The sequence below is a fragment of the Glarea lozoyensis genome (genome assembly GCF_000409485.1).
Source record: "Glarea lozoyensis ATCC 20868 chromosome Unknown GLAREA10, whole genome shotgun sequence".
Taxonomy (NCBI): Eukaryota; Fungi; Ascomycota; class Leotiomycetes; order Helotiales; family Helotiaceae; genus Glarea; species Glarea lozoyensis.
In genome coordinates this window covers 1141836-1154196 of record NW_007360984.1, presented here as the reverse complement: position 1 = coordinate 1154196, position 12361 = coordinate 1141836, and the positions used below count along the sequence as shown (strand labels likewise).

At 49.3% G+C, this 12361-nt stretch overlaps 4 protein-coding genes across 4 annotated transcripts; 1 reads left to right on the top strand and 3 right to left on the bottom strand.

The window, feature by feature from the left end:
• Positions 1-32: 32 nt before the first annotated feature.
• Positions 33-1082, bottom strand: GLAREA_05420 (uncharacterized protein; the record flags this gene model as incomplete). Its single annotated transcript, XM_008078709.1, has 1 exon — positions 33-1082. One exon carries the CDS (start codon positions 1080-1082, stop codon positions 33-35), a length of 1050 nt encoding a protein of 349 aa, XP_008076900.1.
• A 256-nt stretch (positions 1083-1338) lies between these two features.
• GLAREA_05419 (Single hybrid motif) lies at positions 1339-2713 on the top strand (the record flags this gene model as incomplete). Its single annotated transcript, XM_008078708.1, has 2 exons — positions 1339-1417; positions 1476-2713. The coding sequence occupies 2 exons, from the start codon at positions 1339-1341 to the stop codon at positions 2711-2713; spliced, it is 1317 nt and encodes a 438-aa protein (XP_008076899.1).
• Positions 2714-3063: 350 nt separating this feature from the next.
• On the bottom strand, positions 3064-6222 carry GLAREA_05418 (DNase I-like protein; the record flags this gene model as incomplete). The annotated part of the gene is made up of 1 exon (XM_008078707.1): positions 3064-6222. The coding sequence occupies one exon, from the start codon at positions 6220-6222 to the stop codon at positions 3064-3066; it is 3159 nt and encodes a 1052-aa protein (XP_008076898.1).
• Positions 6223-6957: 735 nt separating this feature from the next.
• On the bottom strand, positions 6958-12219 carry GLAREA_05417 (P-loop containing nucleoside triphosphate hydrolase; the record flags this gene model as incomplete). The annotated part of the gene is made up of 5 exons (XM_008078706.1): positions 6958-7136; positions 7191-10817; positions 10864-11446; positions 11506-11745; positions 11806-12219. 5 exons carry the CDS (start codon positions 12217-12219, stop codon positions 6958-6960), a joined length of 5043 nt encoding a protein of 1680 aa, XP_008076897.1.
• Between the last annotated feature and the right edge of the window lie 142 nt (positions 12220-12361).

The window sequence follows — 12361 nt, the reverse complement described above, 5'->3', positions numbered from 1 at the left end:
ATGTATACCCCTAATCATACAGTACTACTACCTCATTTCACCCTCCGAATATCAGCTAAACGATCAATCGCTTTTCCCTGATCCAACGCGTAGGCACCTTCCATAACATCCAACTTGAACGCAGAGCTAACCTCCCTCCCTCCCTTCAAACCCACGAATCGTATCACCATAAAGCCCTCTCTGGTCCACGCCCTCTTGACCGCCTGAAACACATTGTAATTCCACTTGCTGAATCTGGTTCCCAAGCTTGCGAGCTTATGTTTCGCATTGTACTCTGCTTGTTGCTGCGCCGTGGCTTTCATCTGCTGCTCGAAAGCTTTAAACTTTGCCGCTTCACTAGGAGTGAGTGGTGGACAAAGTGCTTCCGGGACTTGCATATCATGTGGATCGAGATAGAACTTCCGGTTTGGGAGGAAAGGTAGAGGAAGCGTCTTTCGAATCTCCGCTTCCAATACTAGGTCTGGTAATCTTTGCGCCAGCTGCGGCCCTACCATTCTTTTTTCCAAGACTATACGCTTTGGAATGACCCTGAGAGTCTTTATGATTCCAGCCGGACATGTGCTAAGCCAACCACCCATGGTGAACAATATAAATGCGCCTGTTCCAAAGGTCAAGGCTACCCATTTGGGTGCTTCGGGGTGAGGTTCGATGTAGGTGAACCCGCAGTATGCGCCGTAGGATATGAAGAATGCCGTACTGATATATGAGACCGTACGGAGAGTGGTATGGGATGGTGCCTCGTACAAGAGCGTTGGCTCTGGAAGCTCAGAGAGCTTTTTGGCGTAAGCATGTGGAACGTAATCATTATTCGCTGGCTCGGCGGCTTTGGTTGGGGTTGGTAATTTGGGCTTCTGCGGATTGACTTTCGGAGGTTGAACTTTCGGAGGTTGAACTTTAGGAGGTTGAACTTTAGGAGGAGGAGGGATTTTGGTCTTTTTCTTCACAGCGTGAAGAAATTGAGAGCTGCTAAAACTTCGTGGTGCCGCGGGTTGAGCAATGAGCAAGAAGGTGCTTTGGCAGCTTTGCGCGGGTCTCTTCAACAGATGCGCTCTTAGGAGACATCCTCTTGAAAAAGCAGACATCTAACAAATCTTGATTAGCTCTACGGTTAATTACATGGATTCAAATCAATTGCATACCTTGAGCTCTAGAACGAATTTGATGTTGTGGACATAAAATATAACTTGACGTCGGCGCTCGGTGAAATTCCCCGAGCACAAGCCCGGCCCGCGATTTTTGGTTGGTCTCAACCATTGAACCCTTCAACCCATCAAAGTCCCCAGCTCCCATCAGCGACTCCAACTGCTCAATTGAGCTCGAAACTTTCAAACCGCCATTATGGCATCCTTTTCGACGGCTTGCCGCCTTTCGGTCCGTCTGGCCAGCAGACAGTTGCGACAAGATGCCGCGGCTAGAGGTACGGGAATCGCTTTTTCAAATGTTTCGGCGTGGTAACTAATTATTGAATTGGATAGGCTTTAAGAGTTCTGCAAAGATACTGGCCGCGCAAAATTTCACGATGCCGGCCCTAAGTCCAACTATGACGGAGGGAAACATTGCGAGTTGGAAAGTCAAAGAGGGCGACTCGTTTTCCGCCGGCGATGTGCTTCTTGAGATTGAGACGGACAAAGCTAGTATGGACGTTGAGGCGCAGGACGACGGGATAATGGCCAAGATCACTCAAGGAGACGGTACGAAAGGTATCAAGGTGGGAAGTCGGATAGGCGTTATCGCGGAATCTGGAGACGATATCAGCAGCTTGGAAATACCAGCAGAGGAAAAGCCCGAAGCACCCTCACCAAAGGAAGAGTCGGCCAAACCAAACAAGGAGACGACCTCCGAGTCACAAGCAGAGGCGCCTCCGACGAGCAAGCCTTCCAGTTCTGCTGGGGAAAGTAAACCCCAGAAAAAGTCCAGTGGACCAGCGAAGAAGCAGACGAAACCATTGCTTCCCTCTGTACAAGCTTTGATTCATGAAAAGGGCTTGGAGCAGGCAGATGTGGATAAGATGACACCCAGTGGCCCCAACAACAGACTACTGAAGGGCGATGTTCTTGCGTATTTGGGGACGGTCTCGGAGTCTTATCCTACGGAGCTGGCCGGCAAGATTGAAAAGCTTATGCATCTTGATCTCAGCAATATCAAATTAGCGGCACCAGCACCAAAGCCACAAAAGGAGGTCAAGCAGGCCGAAAAGCCAGTCGCCGAGGTACCATCAAGGGTTGCGGTTTCAATCTCCATGGCTTCGGTGATTGAAGTCCAGTCACGGGTTCAAAAGACCCTTGGTGTATTCATGCCATTATCTACCTTCATCTCTAGAGCAACAGATATTGCCAACGATAACTTGCCAAAGTCAAAGACATACCAACCCTCAGCAGATGAGCTCTTCAACGATATTCTCGGAATCAACAAAGTCACAACTTCCTCTGGCGTTCGAGGCTCCTTCCTCCCTCAAATCACCGCTCTCCCAACATCCGCTCCTTTGGCACCTGTGAAATCGCTGCCAGCAAGGAGTTCGGATATTATCGACATTCTATCTGGCACTACCAAACGCAAATCACCTGCGCTGGCTGCTCGACCCGTGCCCGGTTTGTCAAACGCTGTTAATGTTTTCAGCGTTTCGGTACCGAAAGGGGATGAGAAAAGGGCAAGAATCTTTTTGGGTAGGGTGAAGAGTGTTCTTGAGACTGAGCCTGGAAGGCTTGTGCTGTGAGAAGGCGGAGGTTAAATTTGTAGTATAGAGAATATAGCTTGATGATACCAATATTAGATTTTATAAGTCTGCTTCTTGAGCGTGTATACATGTCTGTTCACATTCTTCTTCACAATACATGAACAGAGCAACACATGAATCAAGCAAAATTGAAATTTTGTTGAATCAATTGTGAAGAAGGTTTCCAACTTTCCATAATATTTATTTCGCATTATCTACCTCTAGTCCAAACGTCATGATATACAGTCCAGCCATTACCCATTACCCATCACCCATCACCCTTTACTCCGTTCGCTAAACGCTCCCTCATAACACGCTTGAAAGGCTCACTACTTTCGAACCACCTTCCTCTAATCCCTTCCCGCTCTCAAAAATGGGGCAAGGACAGCTTTCCTCCTATCATCCATAATCTTCTTCTCCTTATCTCTTAAACCCTCGCTCCCCCTAAACAAAATCGGAGCCCAAATACCCGTATAACTATTCTCAACACCCGTGCGTCTCAGGACCGCCGGGTCCTCAAGCACCTCGACCTTTCGATTACCACCGAGCACGCTACTGCGTTTCCAACTCAAGCTACGTCTGACGGTGTCTATACTACTCCTAGCACTCTTGATGCTTTGTTCCTTCCAGCTGTACTTTGGCACAGGTGCAAGCTCAGCGGCGACTCTAGAAAGCATGGAGGTCAAGAATACGAAGCAGATATTATGGTTGGGACTCGCTGATAGGACATCTAGAACCCAGGTCTTGATTTCCTCGGGATCGGTGAGGGGGTTAGCAAGACGGACATTGATATCCTCTTCTAATTTCGCCCATAACATCTCTGGTACGATACCATCTGTTATACTATTCAGAAACATGATGAGGATTTCAGCCGCGATTTCGAGCTTTTCTATTTCAGGGATTCCTAGGGGGAAAGCATCGGCGAGGTTTTTGTCGGAGTCGAGTGCCTCAAGCAGATATGCCTTATGGGCCTCCCTCGTTCGGGTATCTTTGAGCAGCCAAGACTGGTTATTGAATGGCCAGCCGGCAGATTCGATAGGGAGCTGTGCTGTGTCAATCATGTTGGCGTCAGCGGTCACACGCTCCGTGAGTGTCTCAATCGTTTCTGTGAGTTTGATGAGCTCTCGCGGGGCAGACCAGCAAACTGCTTGGCCCCTATTGGTTGGAGCTCCTTTTCCATCTGTTCTGGGCAAAAGAGCTCTGACACCACCCTCCGGTATTCGAATTAGCTCGTCTATCGGGCGTCCAAAGCAAGACTGTAACCAAGTACCGCGTATTGGCAGGAAATGATCTCTGCCGCCTGTAACCCGAAGAACTAAGACATCGTCAAGTTGTGCCGTCCCATTGTTTAGAGATTGGACTAAGAGCATGTCCTCAACGAATATTTCAACGGTGGCATTTACGGCATCGCCAGGTTCGAGCGTGATGTCTCTTTGCAATTTCTGCTTCTCCCGGTCCTCTTCATTCGTGTCTGAACCCGCAAAGGTTACAGAGAGCCATGGTGGCGCAAGCTTGTTGCCTTCTCCAGATTCAGTTGGCCTATCGACAAATTGAAAAGTAGCCGAGACTTGACTTGTATTGGCGATCGTGAGGCTTCGAGTTTTCCGTTGAAGGTACGCAACTTTTCCGAAATCGACACCCTGCGCACCATCCCCCCCTGGAGGTGGAGCGCTGGTCTCTACCTCCTCTTGCGCCTGGTCGAAGATGATAGTAATTCCAGGCCTGCCCTCATTCTCCGCCCGATCCAACTCCCGAGCTACCTCTTGCTGTACTTTTGCTTTGAGATCGGTCACAACTGCGTCGAACTCAACGGTGAAGACAGCATCGATTGGTTTATGGTCCGAGGATAGGACGCGCTGATGTGAGGTGTAGTATTCTTGCAGAATACTATCCGTGAATCCCTCTTCCGTAATGACCACTTCGGGGGCATCCTCGTTTTCTTCGTCATAGTCGTCATAATCATTAGGTGGAGGAGCAGATGAAGGTTCGTCTGCCCCATCGTCATCTGGGTTGTAGTCAAACAACACATCTTCATCTTCCGCGGCTTGTGCAATACCACTGGATTGCATTTCTTCATCCTTGATTCGAGCTATCTCTTCCTGTCGCTTCTTTTCCTCATACTCTAGTCTGTCTTTCCGGGTGCGATATACAATACGGTCACACCAACTTGGAACACGTTTCTTTTCGCTCGAGTCAAACATGCCAACGCTTCCAACGTCGTACTTGTATGTTGGAGGAAAGGTGATCGGACCTTCTCGCCATCCATCATGAAAGGCTTTCTTCTGTCGCTGCATCCGTTTTAATTGATCGTGTGGCAATAAAGAATCAAGCGTAGCCTGCAGTGATGCAGGGTCTTGACTAGGATCTTGAATAAAGTCATCGGGGTCTGGTAAAGTATTGGAAGAGGAATCATCATCTGCTGCATCAAAACTACTACTAGTCCGTCGCTGTGATTGCTCTTCATCCCCTGACAGTTCATCGTCCTCATCGCCGCTGTCAATGCTATGTATGACGATAGGATCATCGTTATGTGCTAACTCGTCGTCGATTTTGACCCTCGATGGGTCCCCAATATCGTATTCTCCTTTCGTATGTAACAGCAGTAGCCTTCGGATATCCTCCCCCGGCAACCCATCAAGCCGAAAATTTAGGTCCCCAAACCAAAACGCAAAGTCTTCTTCTCCAATGCCTTCAGAGGAATCATCCAAAACTCCGCCCCAGCTGATAGGTTCGAACCTCGTCCGCTGGAGAATCTGAGTAACATCCCAGCACCTCCGATCCAAATGCGTCGGGTCGCTTCCGCTGGCAAGATGGGAGTTTACAAAAACCATTCTTGTTGTCTCTCCCAAAACTACGCGTGTCGCTACTGCGCCTTTATTTCCCAGATATCCCATAATGCCTGTTCCCACGCTGACGGTACTCACAGAGCTAATAGTGGGAGCAACCTCTGGCGAAGCAAAAATCAATAACAATAACCCCGACAGCTGCTGTTCCGCAATCTGGACATATCCCTTAGGAAGGCCATCCTTCATAGCTTTGCGCCATCTGGTGGTAGGGCCAAGATCCGTGTAAACCCTCCCAACATACTCCCTCGCACTCGTGAGATCTACAACCTCTTGCAACCCAAGCACGTATAGTCCAATTTCCTCGCCCCCAGGCAAACCACTCTTATCGCCACGAGGTACTGTGGGCTCCTTTTTGCTTCTCCTTGCTTCTTGAGCACCAACACTTTCTTTTCCAGGACCTTCATCGCTATCCAGGATTGTTACTCCACTAAGGTGCTCATCTACACCTTTGCCCTCCACGAACCACGCCTCTAGATCGCGCTCAGTACCTGGACATGCCGCAACATTCCAACTGCCAATTTTGATCTTGATCTTCTTCTTGCGCGTGTATTCAGCACGCCGCGCGTGGACTGCTTTAGAAAGGGACTGCGGCGACGAGGTCGTGGGAGAAGTATGCTCGGTCTCGGAAGGGGAACGATCGAGCGAGGTCCGGGTTGATGCCATAACTCCCAGTGTCAATGATCTGTCTGCGGGGTGTTTTGCGGAGCCAGATCTCGTAGACTTGTTTATATCGTTTCAATGAGCCATTGTGACCTTCGCGCAGACGACCTTGATGCTTAGAATGACGTAAGAGCGGGTATATGAGGATTCAGCGAGACATTTGGAGTAACACTGTCATGATTCAGGCGTGTTGGAGGTTGTTACGAGATCAATCCTAACGGGCAGTCTAGCAACGTGGCTGTGAACTGCTATTAGGATGAATCGAGGGGTACGGAAACGGAGTAACAAAGGGCATACAATGGTTTGGGGTGGGGCCATTTTGGCAGCGGATAAGAGCTAGCTAGGGTGGGTTAATTCCGTGACTCGAACCAACAGCTAAGATGGCTGTAGCAGTATTAAGATTCGAGCACACATTTGAGACAAAGAATGATATTTAAGTCAGGCGCATCGCTTGCCTCTGCATCTAACTTCAGAACATAACGCCATAAGGTTACATGGGACATCCATCCGGGTTCTATAGTGACACACGTTTCCCATTCCAATTGCCTCTCAACCTTTCTTGCCCAGAGGGTCACGTCCTGGCAGCAGTAACTCCCCGTCTGATATATAATACAAGCCTGACATTCCGAATAGATCTCTAATGCTTTTTCCATCAGAAGAATTTCTAAGAAAGAAAAGATGAGTCTACCGTGGCCTCAAAATTGGCTCCAGTAATCCCCAATTTCAAATATCAAGACATTAACCCATATCAACATCTCCATCAGCCATCGCGAGTCTCTGCTTAGCTGTTTTTGCTTTTTTGCCGCCTTTTCGAGGCTTCTTTCCTTTCGCTCCAGGGAGTGCTTCGCCGGCAGCCGCAATGGGTGTGGCGGCTCCCGAAGGTCTGTTGCTACTACCATCATCAAAGTGGCCTTCACCTACAAATATGTTAGCTTTCTATTGGAACATGAGGCTTAAAAGATTGAGCTTACCCTCATGGTACAGATCCTCCAAGCTTCCACCACCAGTCTCCTTTTTGCTCTTCTTGGCTTTCCCTTTCTTGGTGGTAGAAGGCTCTTTGGCTTCTTGGGCAGCCAGTTCTGCCTCCTTGCGTTCTATCTCGGCAGCTTGTTCGTCGTCCGCAAGCCACATAGCGACATCTCTTGTGCGATTCTCTTTGCTTCTTGTATTGAAATCGACACCTCCACCACTGCCACCAGTCATTACGACCTTTTGGACCTCTTCCTTCTGGAGAGCCCGCTTTCTGATTCGTTCTTCAATCGTCCCCCGAGTGATCATACGGTAGACGGTGACTTGACGCGTTTGCCCGAGACGATGAGCTCTGTCCATTGCCTGTGAATCAATAGTTGGATTCCAATCAGAATCATAGAAAATGACAGTATCTGCACTAGTGAGATTGATGCCAAGACCACCAGCACGAGTACTGAGCAAGAAGATGAATATTTCGGGTCGAGTCTGGAAGTCATGAACGGTATCCCTACGATCTTCCAATTTCGTTGATCCATCGAGGCGCAAGTACTTGTAGTTTCGATATGTCAGATACTCCTCCATTAGATCAATCATACGTGTCATCTGGAAGTAAAGCAATACTCGGTGTCCTTCCTCCTTAAGCTTGAAGAGCAGCTTGTCAAGCTCGGCAAGTTTACCAGAGTCGGTCACAAAGCGCCGCATTGATGGGACGGCAATATTAGTGAAACGTTGCTTCTCAGACGTAGGTGCGGGTAGCATTTTCGCTGGCGGGTAGAAGCTTGGAGCGACCTTCGATGTGATCAAAGCTTTTTCTTCCACGGGTGATGGCCCATAAAGCGCTCTGCGCATCGAAACACTAAACATGATGTTTTCTTTCTCTGCAGCAGTACCCGGATGTGAGCACACAACCTCAATCGGGGGAGCTGTCGCCGCTGGTCGCCCACATTGGTCAAGCCGACCCATGCCCGACTCCGCCCATACATCCTTGGAGACGTTGAACAGCTTGTTCAAATAACCCTCATTTGTCACCTCGGCCAGAGCCTTACGGTCTTTACGGTCCACAATTTGTAACATTGCTTGCGCAGGTGTGAAGGACTTGTCATCATCTTCATCATAGACAATGCTCAGAGCGCCCAGTTTTCGAGGCTTCCGAGCTAAATCTGTTGCACGAGTAAAAATGCTTTTCTGGGAAGCAACAGTCGATAACTCGCTGACGGAGGTGTCACAAAACCTTAACCATGAAAAGGCTTTATTGTTCGCCGAATTTTCATGAATATTCTCAGGCTTCCAGATATTCATCAACTGGTTCAGATATTTGTCACGGAAACCTCGGCTCTGGTTGTCATTCCCAGGCAAATCTAGTCGTCCTCCCTCCCTCCAGATCAACCGAGGAAGATTATACTCAATCATGTTTCGAGACGAATACCTCACATTCAGAATCGGATGGTTTCTCTCGTGCATGAATGATGCAGTTTCGGCAAAATGTCCAAAAGAAAATGGCGACGTTGTTTCAGCACGTTCGAAAAGATCAGGGTGGTTACAAACTTTCCGGAATTGCATGACCAAGTTCATCAATGTTCCAGAATCATTGTCGTCACCAATCGTTGCTTTCTCAATCAGGTCCATTATGCTGATTTGGTTCCTCAGGTTTCCATAGTAAGCTCGTTGACGGTAGGTCAAATCGCAGAAGAGATCGATCTCAATCTTATCGCCCAGCTCTTTTTGAACATGTTTCTTCACACGGCGGAGCATGAAAGGCTTTAAAATCATGTGTAAACGCTTTAACTGGTCTTCGTTGAGTTTGGTGTTGCTTTGAGCGTGACTCTCAATGTCTTTTGAAAACCACTCGCTGAATTCATCGTGAGAATCAAAGAGACTGGGCATGATGAAATGCAAAAGAGCCCACAGCTCGTGCATGTTATTCTGAATTGGAGTACCGGTGAGCAATAATCGGTTGCGGCAATGGAACCCAAGCAAACTCTTCCATCTGGAACTCGCGGAGCTTTTGATAGCTTGGGCCTCGTCGAGAATCATATACTGCCATCTCATCTTCTGAAAGTAGTTGACATCGGAGACCACTAGTTGATACGAGGTGATCAATACGTGGAAGGGAGCATCTTCTGTGTACGTGATGTGTTTGCGGTCCCAAAATTTTCGAAGCACCTTGCGATCCGCGGCTGTACCCCAGTAAGGCAAAACCTTGAGTTTAGGAACAAATTTGGTGATTTCTTGCTGCCAATTGTGAAGTGTTGATGCGGGTGCAACGACAAGGAAAGGGCCCCAGATACCATATTTTTCCACGAGATAGGCCATAACCGAGATGGACTGTACAGTTTTGCCCAAACCCATCTCATCTGCTAGAATGCCATTGATACCTTGTTCGTATAGATTAACCAGCCAGTTGAGACCCTTAAGCTGATACTCTTTGAGCTGGGCTTGAAGTAGCTTTGGTTGCTCAATAGCAACATCGCCCATACCTGCGGGGTTCTGGAAGTTCATCTCACCCTCTTCGTCCATGGCGGGTGCTTCGTTGTTGAAAGCCCTAGCTTTATTTTGGGCCTCTTGAATAGCACTTTGAGCGTTTGCCATTGCCGCTGCCTTCAGTACCGAATCGTCCTCGGCATCGAAATCGAGGTCCTCGAAATTAGTTACTTTAGCAACAGCTGCACCATGCTCGGGAAGGTCGACCGCATGGTCAGGGTGCGTGGAATTTTTGTTATCAGCGACAGCAACATCAGGATGGTCTGTGGATCGCTCCACCTCATCAGTTTTGATCTTCTTGCCAATGAAATGCGAGTAAAGTTCAGTTTGTGAAATCAAGAAGTTTAGCTTCCTCTTCTGTCTGTTCGCTTCTCGGTCATTCTCGGCCTTCTTTGCATTCTCAATCTCCTGTTTCTCAGCAGCTCTTCGTGTGTCACGCTCCTCACGTTCGTTTCGCTTCCAGAAAGACATCATCTCCCTCATTACTCGTTTGGCTCGGGCTTGGAGATCCTTGGTGCCTTTGTTGGTTCGAAGCTGCCACCTTTTGGCCTCTTTCGATGCGAGGATAGCCGTCTTCTTTAGGTTGGACGCTCTTGTCGCATTGGATTCTATGCCAAGTTTGTAGACTCTCGTGACCTCTTTTCGCGCAAGATCTCTCCATATTTGATCATATATTTGATTGTAACCCTTGGAGACGAAAGGTTCGAATGCAGCCGGAGCTTCTTCACGAGGGTCTTTGGATTCCTTATGTTTCAGTCGCAACTTTGGAGTGTCTTCCTTTGAAGGCGGCGGTGGTGGTGGCTCCTCCCCAGCATCGATCGCAGCTTGTGCAGCCTCAGCCGAGTCTTTCTCGGCCTGCTTCTGTTCCTTGGACTTTCTGAGTCGTGCGCCCCCGCGTTTTGATTTCAGTTTTGGCGGATCGGGGTCCACGGCTGTGAAAGTCGACATCATACCGCCGGACAAATTGGGTTCCAAAGGAGATACAGCTTTGATTTCTGGGCCCTTATCACCTCGAGCGAGGATCATCTTGGTTTGTTGTGCCTTCTTCTCGGCTCGTTGTGCTTCCTTGATAAACTTTTGCCTCTCGTGCTCATCTTCTGCCTCCTGCGCTTTGGACAGAGCTGCTTCCTTCTGTTCGAGGTTGGTGGCTACGGTCTTCTCGCGCCGGCGTTTTCTCTGCATGTCTTTTTTTACGCTCCTTCTCGGCCTGCACTTCTTTCTCCTGAACCGCAGTGATTGCCTCATCGGCGTGGATATCTCGATATCTTTGCTCACCAAGTAAGGCGTGTCTACCAAGCTTCGAAGCCATTCTTTCGGTATAAGCAGTCCGGCGGTGCTTTGTTTTAGCAGCCTCAGCTTTCTCGGCGTCCAGCTTTCGCTTCGTACTTCTTACATTGAAGTGCATCTTGTCTTCTTCAAAACCAGTCAGGTCGGGTTGTCCAGCCTCGGCGTCGGCCTTCTCTATCCTTGCCATGGCAGCCAAGATTTCCTTCTCCTGTTCCTTTTGTAGCTGCTTGGGCCTCGGGGAGGGCTTCTTTGCCTCGCCATTGGCTTTTCTTTTCGCAGGTACTCGCGACACGGGGGTTGGGGCGGGTGCAAGAGATGGTTCGAGAGAGCTATCTCTCGAGATTGGTTCGTGCTCAGGAGGTTGTGGTGGAGATTGCTTCGCGGCTTTGCGAGGTTTCGATATAGCAGCAGAAGGTGTAGGTTGTGGTGCTGGCTCCGCATTGGAGAGGATACTGGAAAATGCCATCGGATCAGCAGGTCGTGTAGGAGTCTAGTGACGAATCATGTCAGTATTAGAGTTGCAATTGCTGGAGAAATGGTTTAACGAACACTCGCGGCCACTGGCGCCTCCTGCTTTATACTTGGTCCGCCAACTCCAGCCCCATTGTGTCGCATAACAGGCGATGTTGGGGCCATCCCCGGCGAATGTGTTATGGGTCGAGCGTGTGGATGAGAATGTGATATTGGGGACCGCGGCTGAAAAGTCGTGGCCACTGGAGAGGTATATGTTCCGTTGTAGTATTTCGGTGGCTCGGAGGATGCTTGCGGGTATGTGTAAGGCTCTCGACTCTGCAAGACGCGGTTAGCGGGTGGACATTCACGGTTGTCGTCAAAAGTCGAGCCGCGTACCTGAGGAGTTTGAATCTGAGGTTCAACTCGCGCGGCAACCTCTGATGGCCGCCTCTCACTTGAGTCGGACGTTGGATCGTAATAGTTGCTGACAGGCTTCTCGCGCGAAGCGGAGTGATAGTCGCTGTGATAATTCCCAGATGCCGGAGCAGCTATGGTCATGGGCGAAGTTGGACCAGGAACTGGCATATGCAGCGGCGCTGGTGTTGGTGGGAGATATGGATTGTTGAATTGAGCGCGCGATGCACCGTTGGTTGTGGTGGGTGAATAAGGCGGACGAAAGTCTGTTTGCGTTGTGGGAGACCGAGCGATGTATGGTCGAGTGCTCGAGCTACTTTCTCCATTCATCATCTCACGCTTCACCCCGTCCTCCTCGTCCTCCTGGGGCCGTTGCATCACGGTTGCGTGATACATCGAATTGTTCACCCAGTCCTCGACTTCACAAGGCGACGAAATGCCGGGTATTATCTCTCCATAGGAGGCTCAATGCCACCTGGCAGCTAGGGGGTCGGAATCGCGGGAGGATGGCACAAAGCGACGATTGATCGCGATCGTC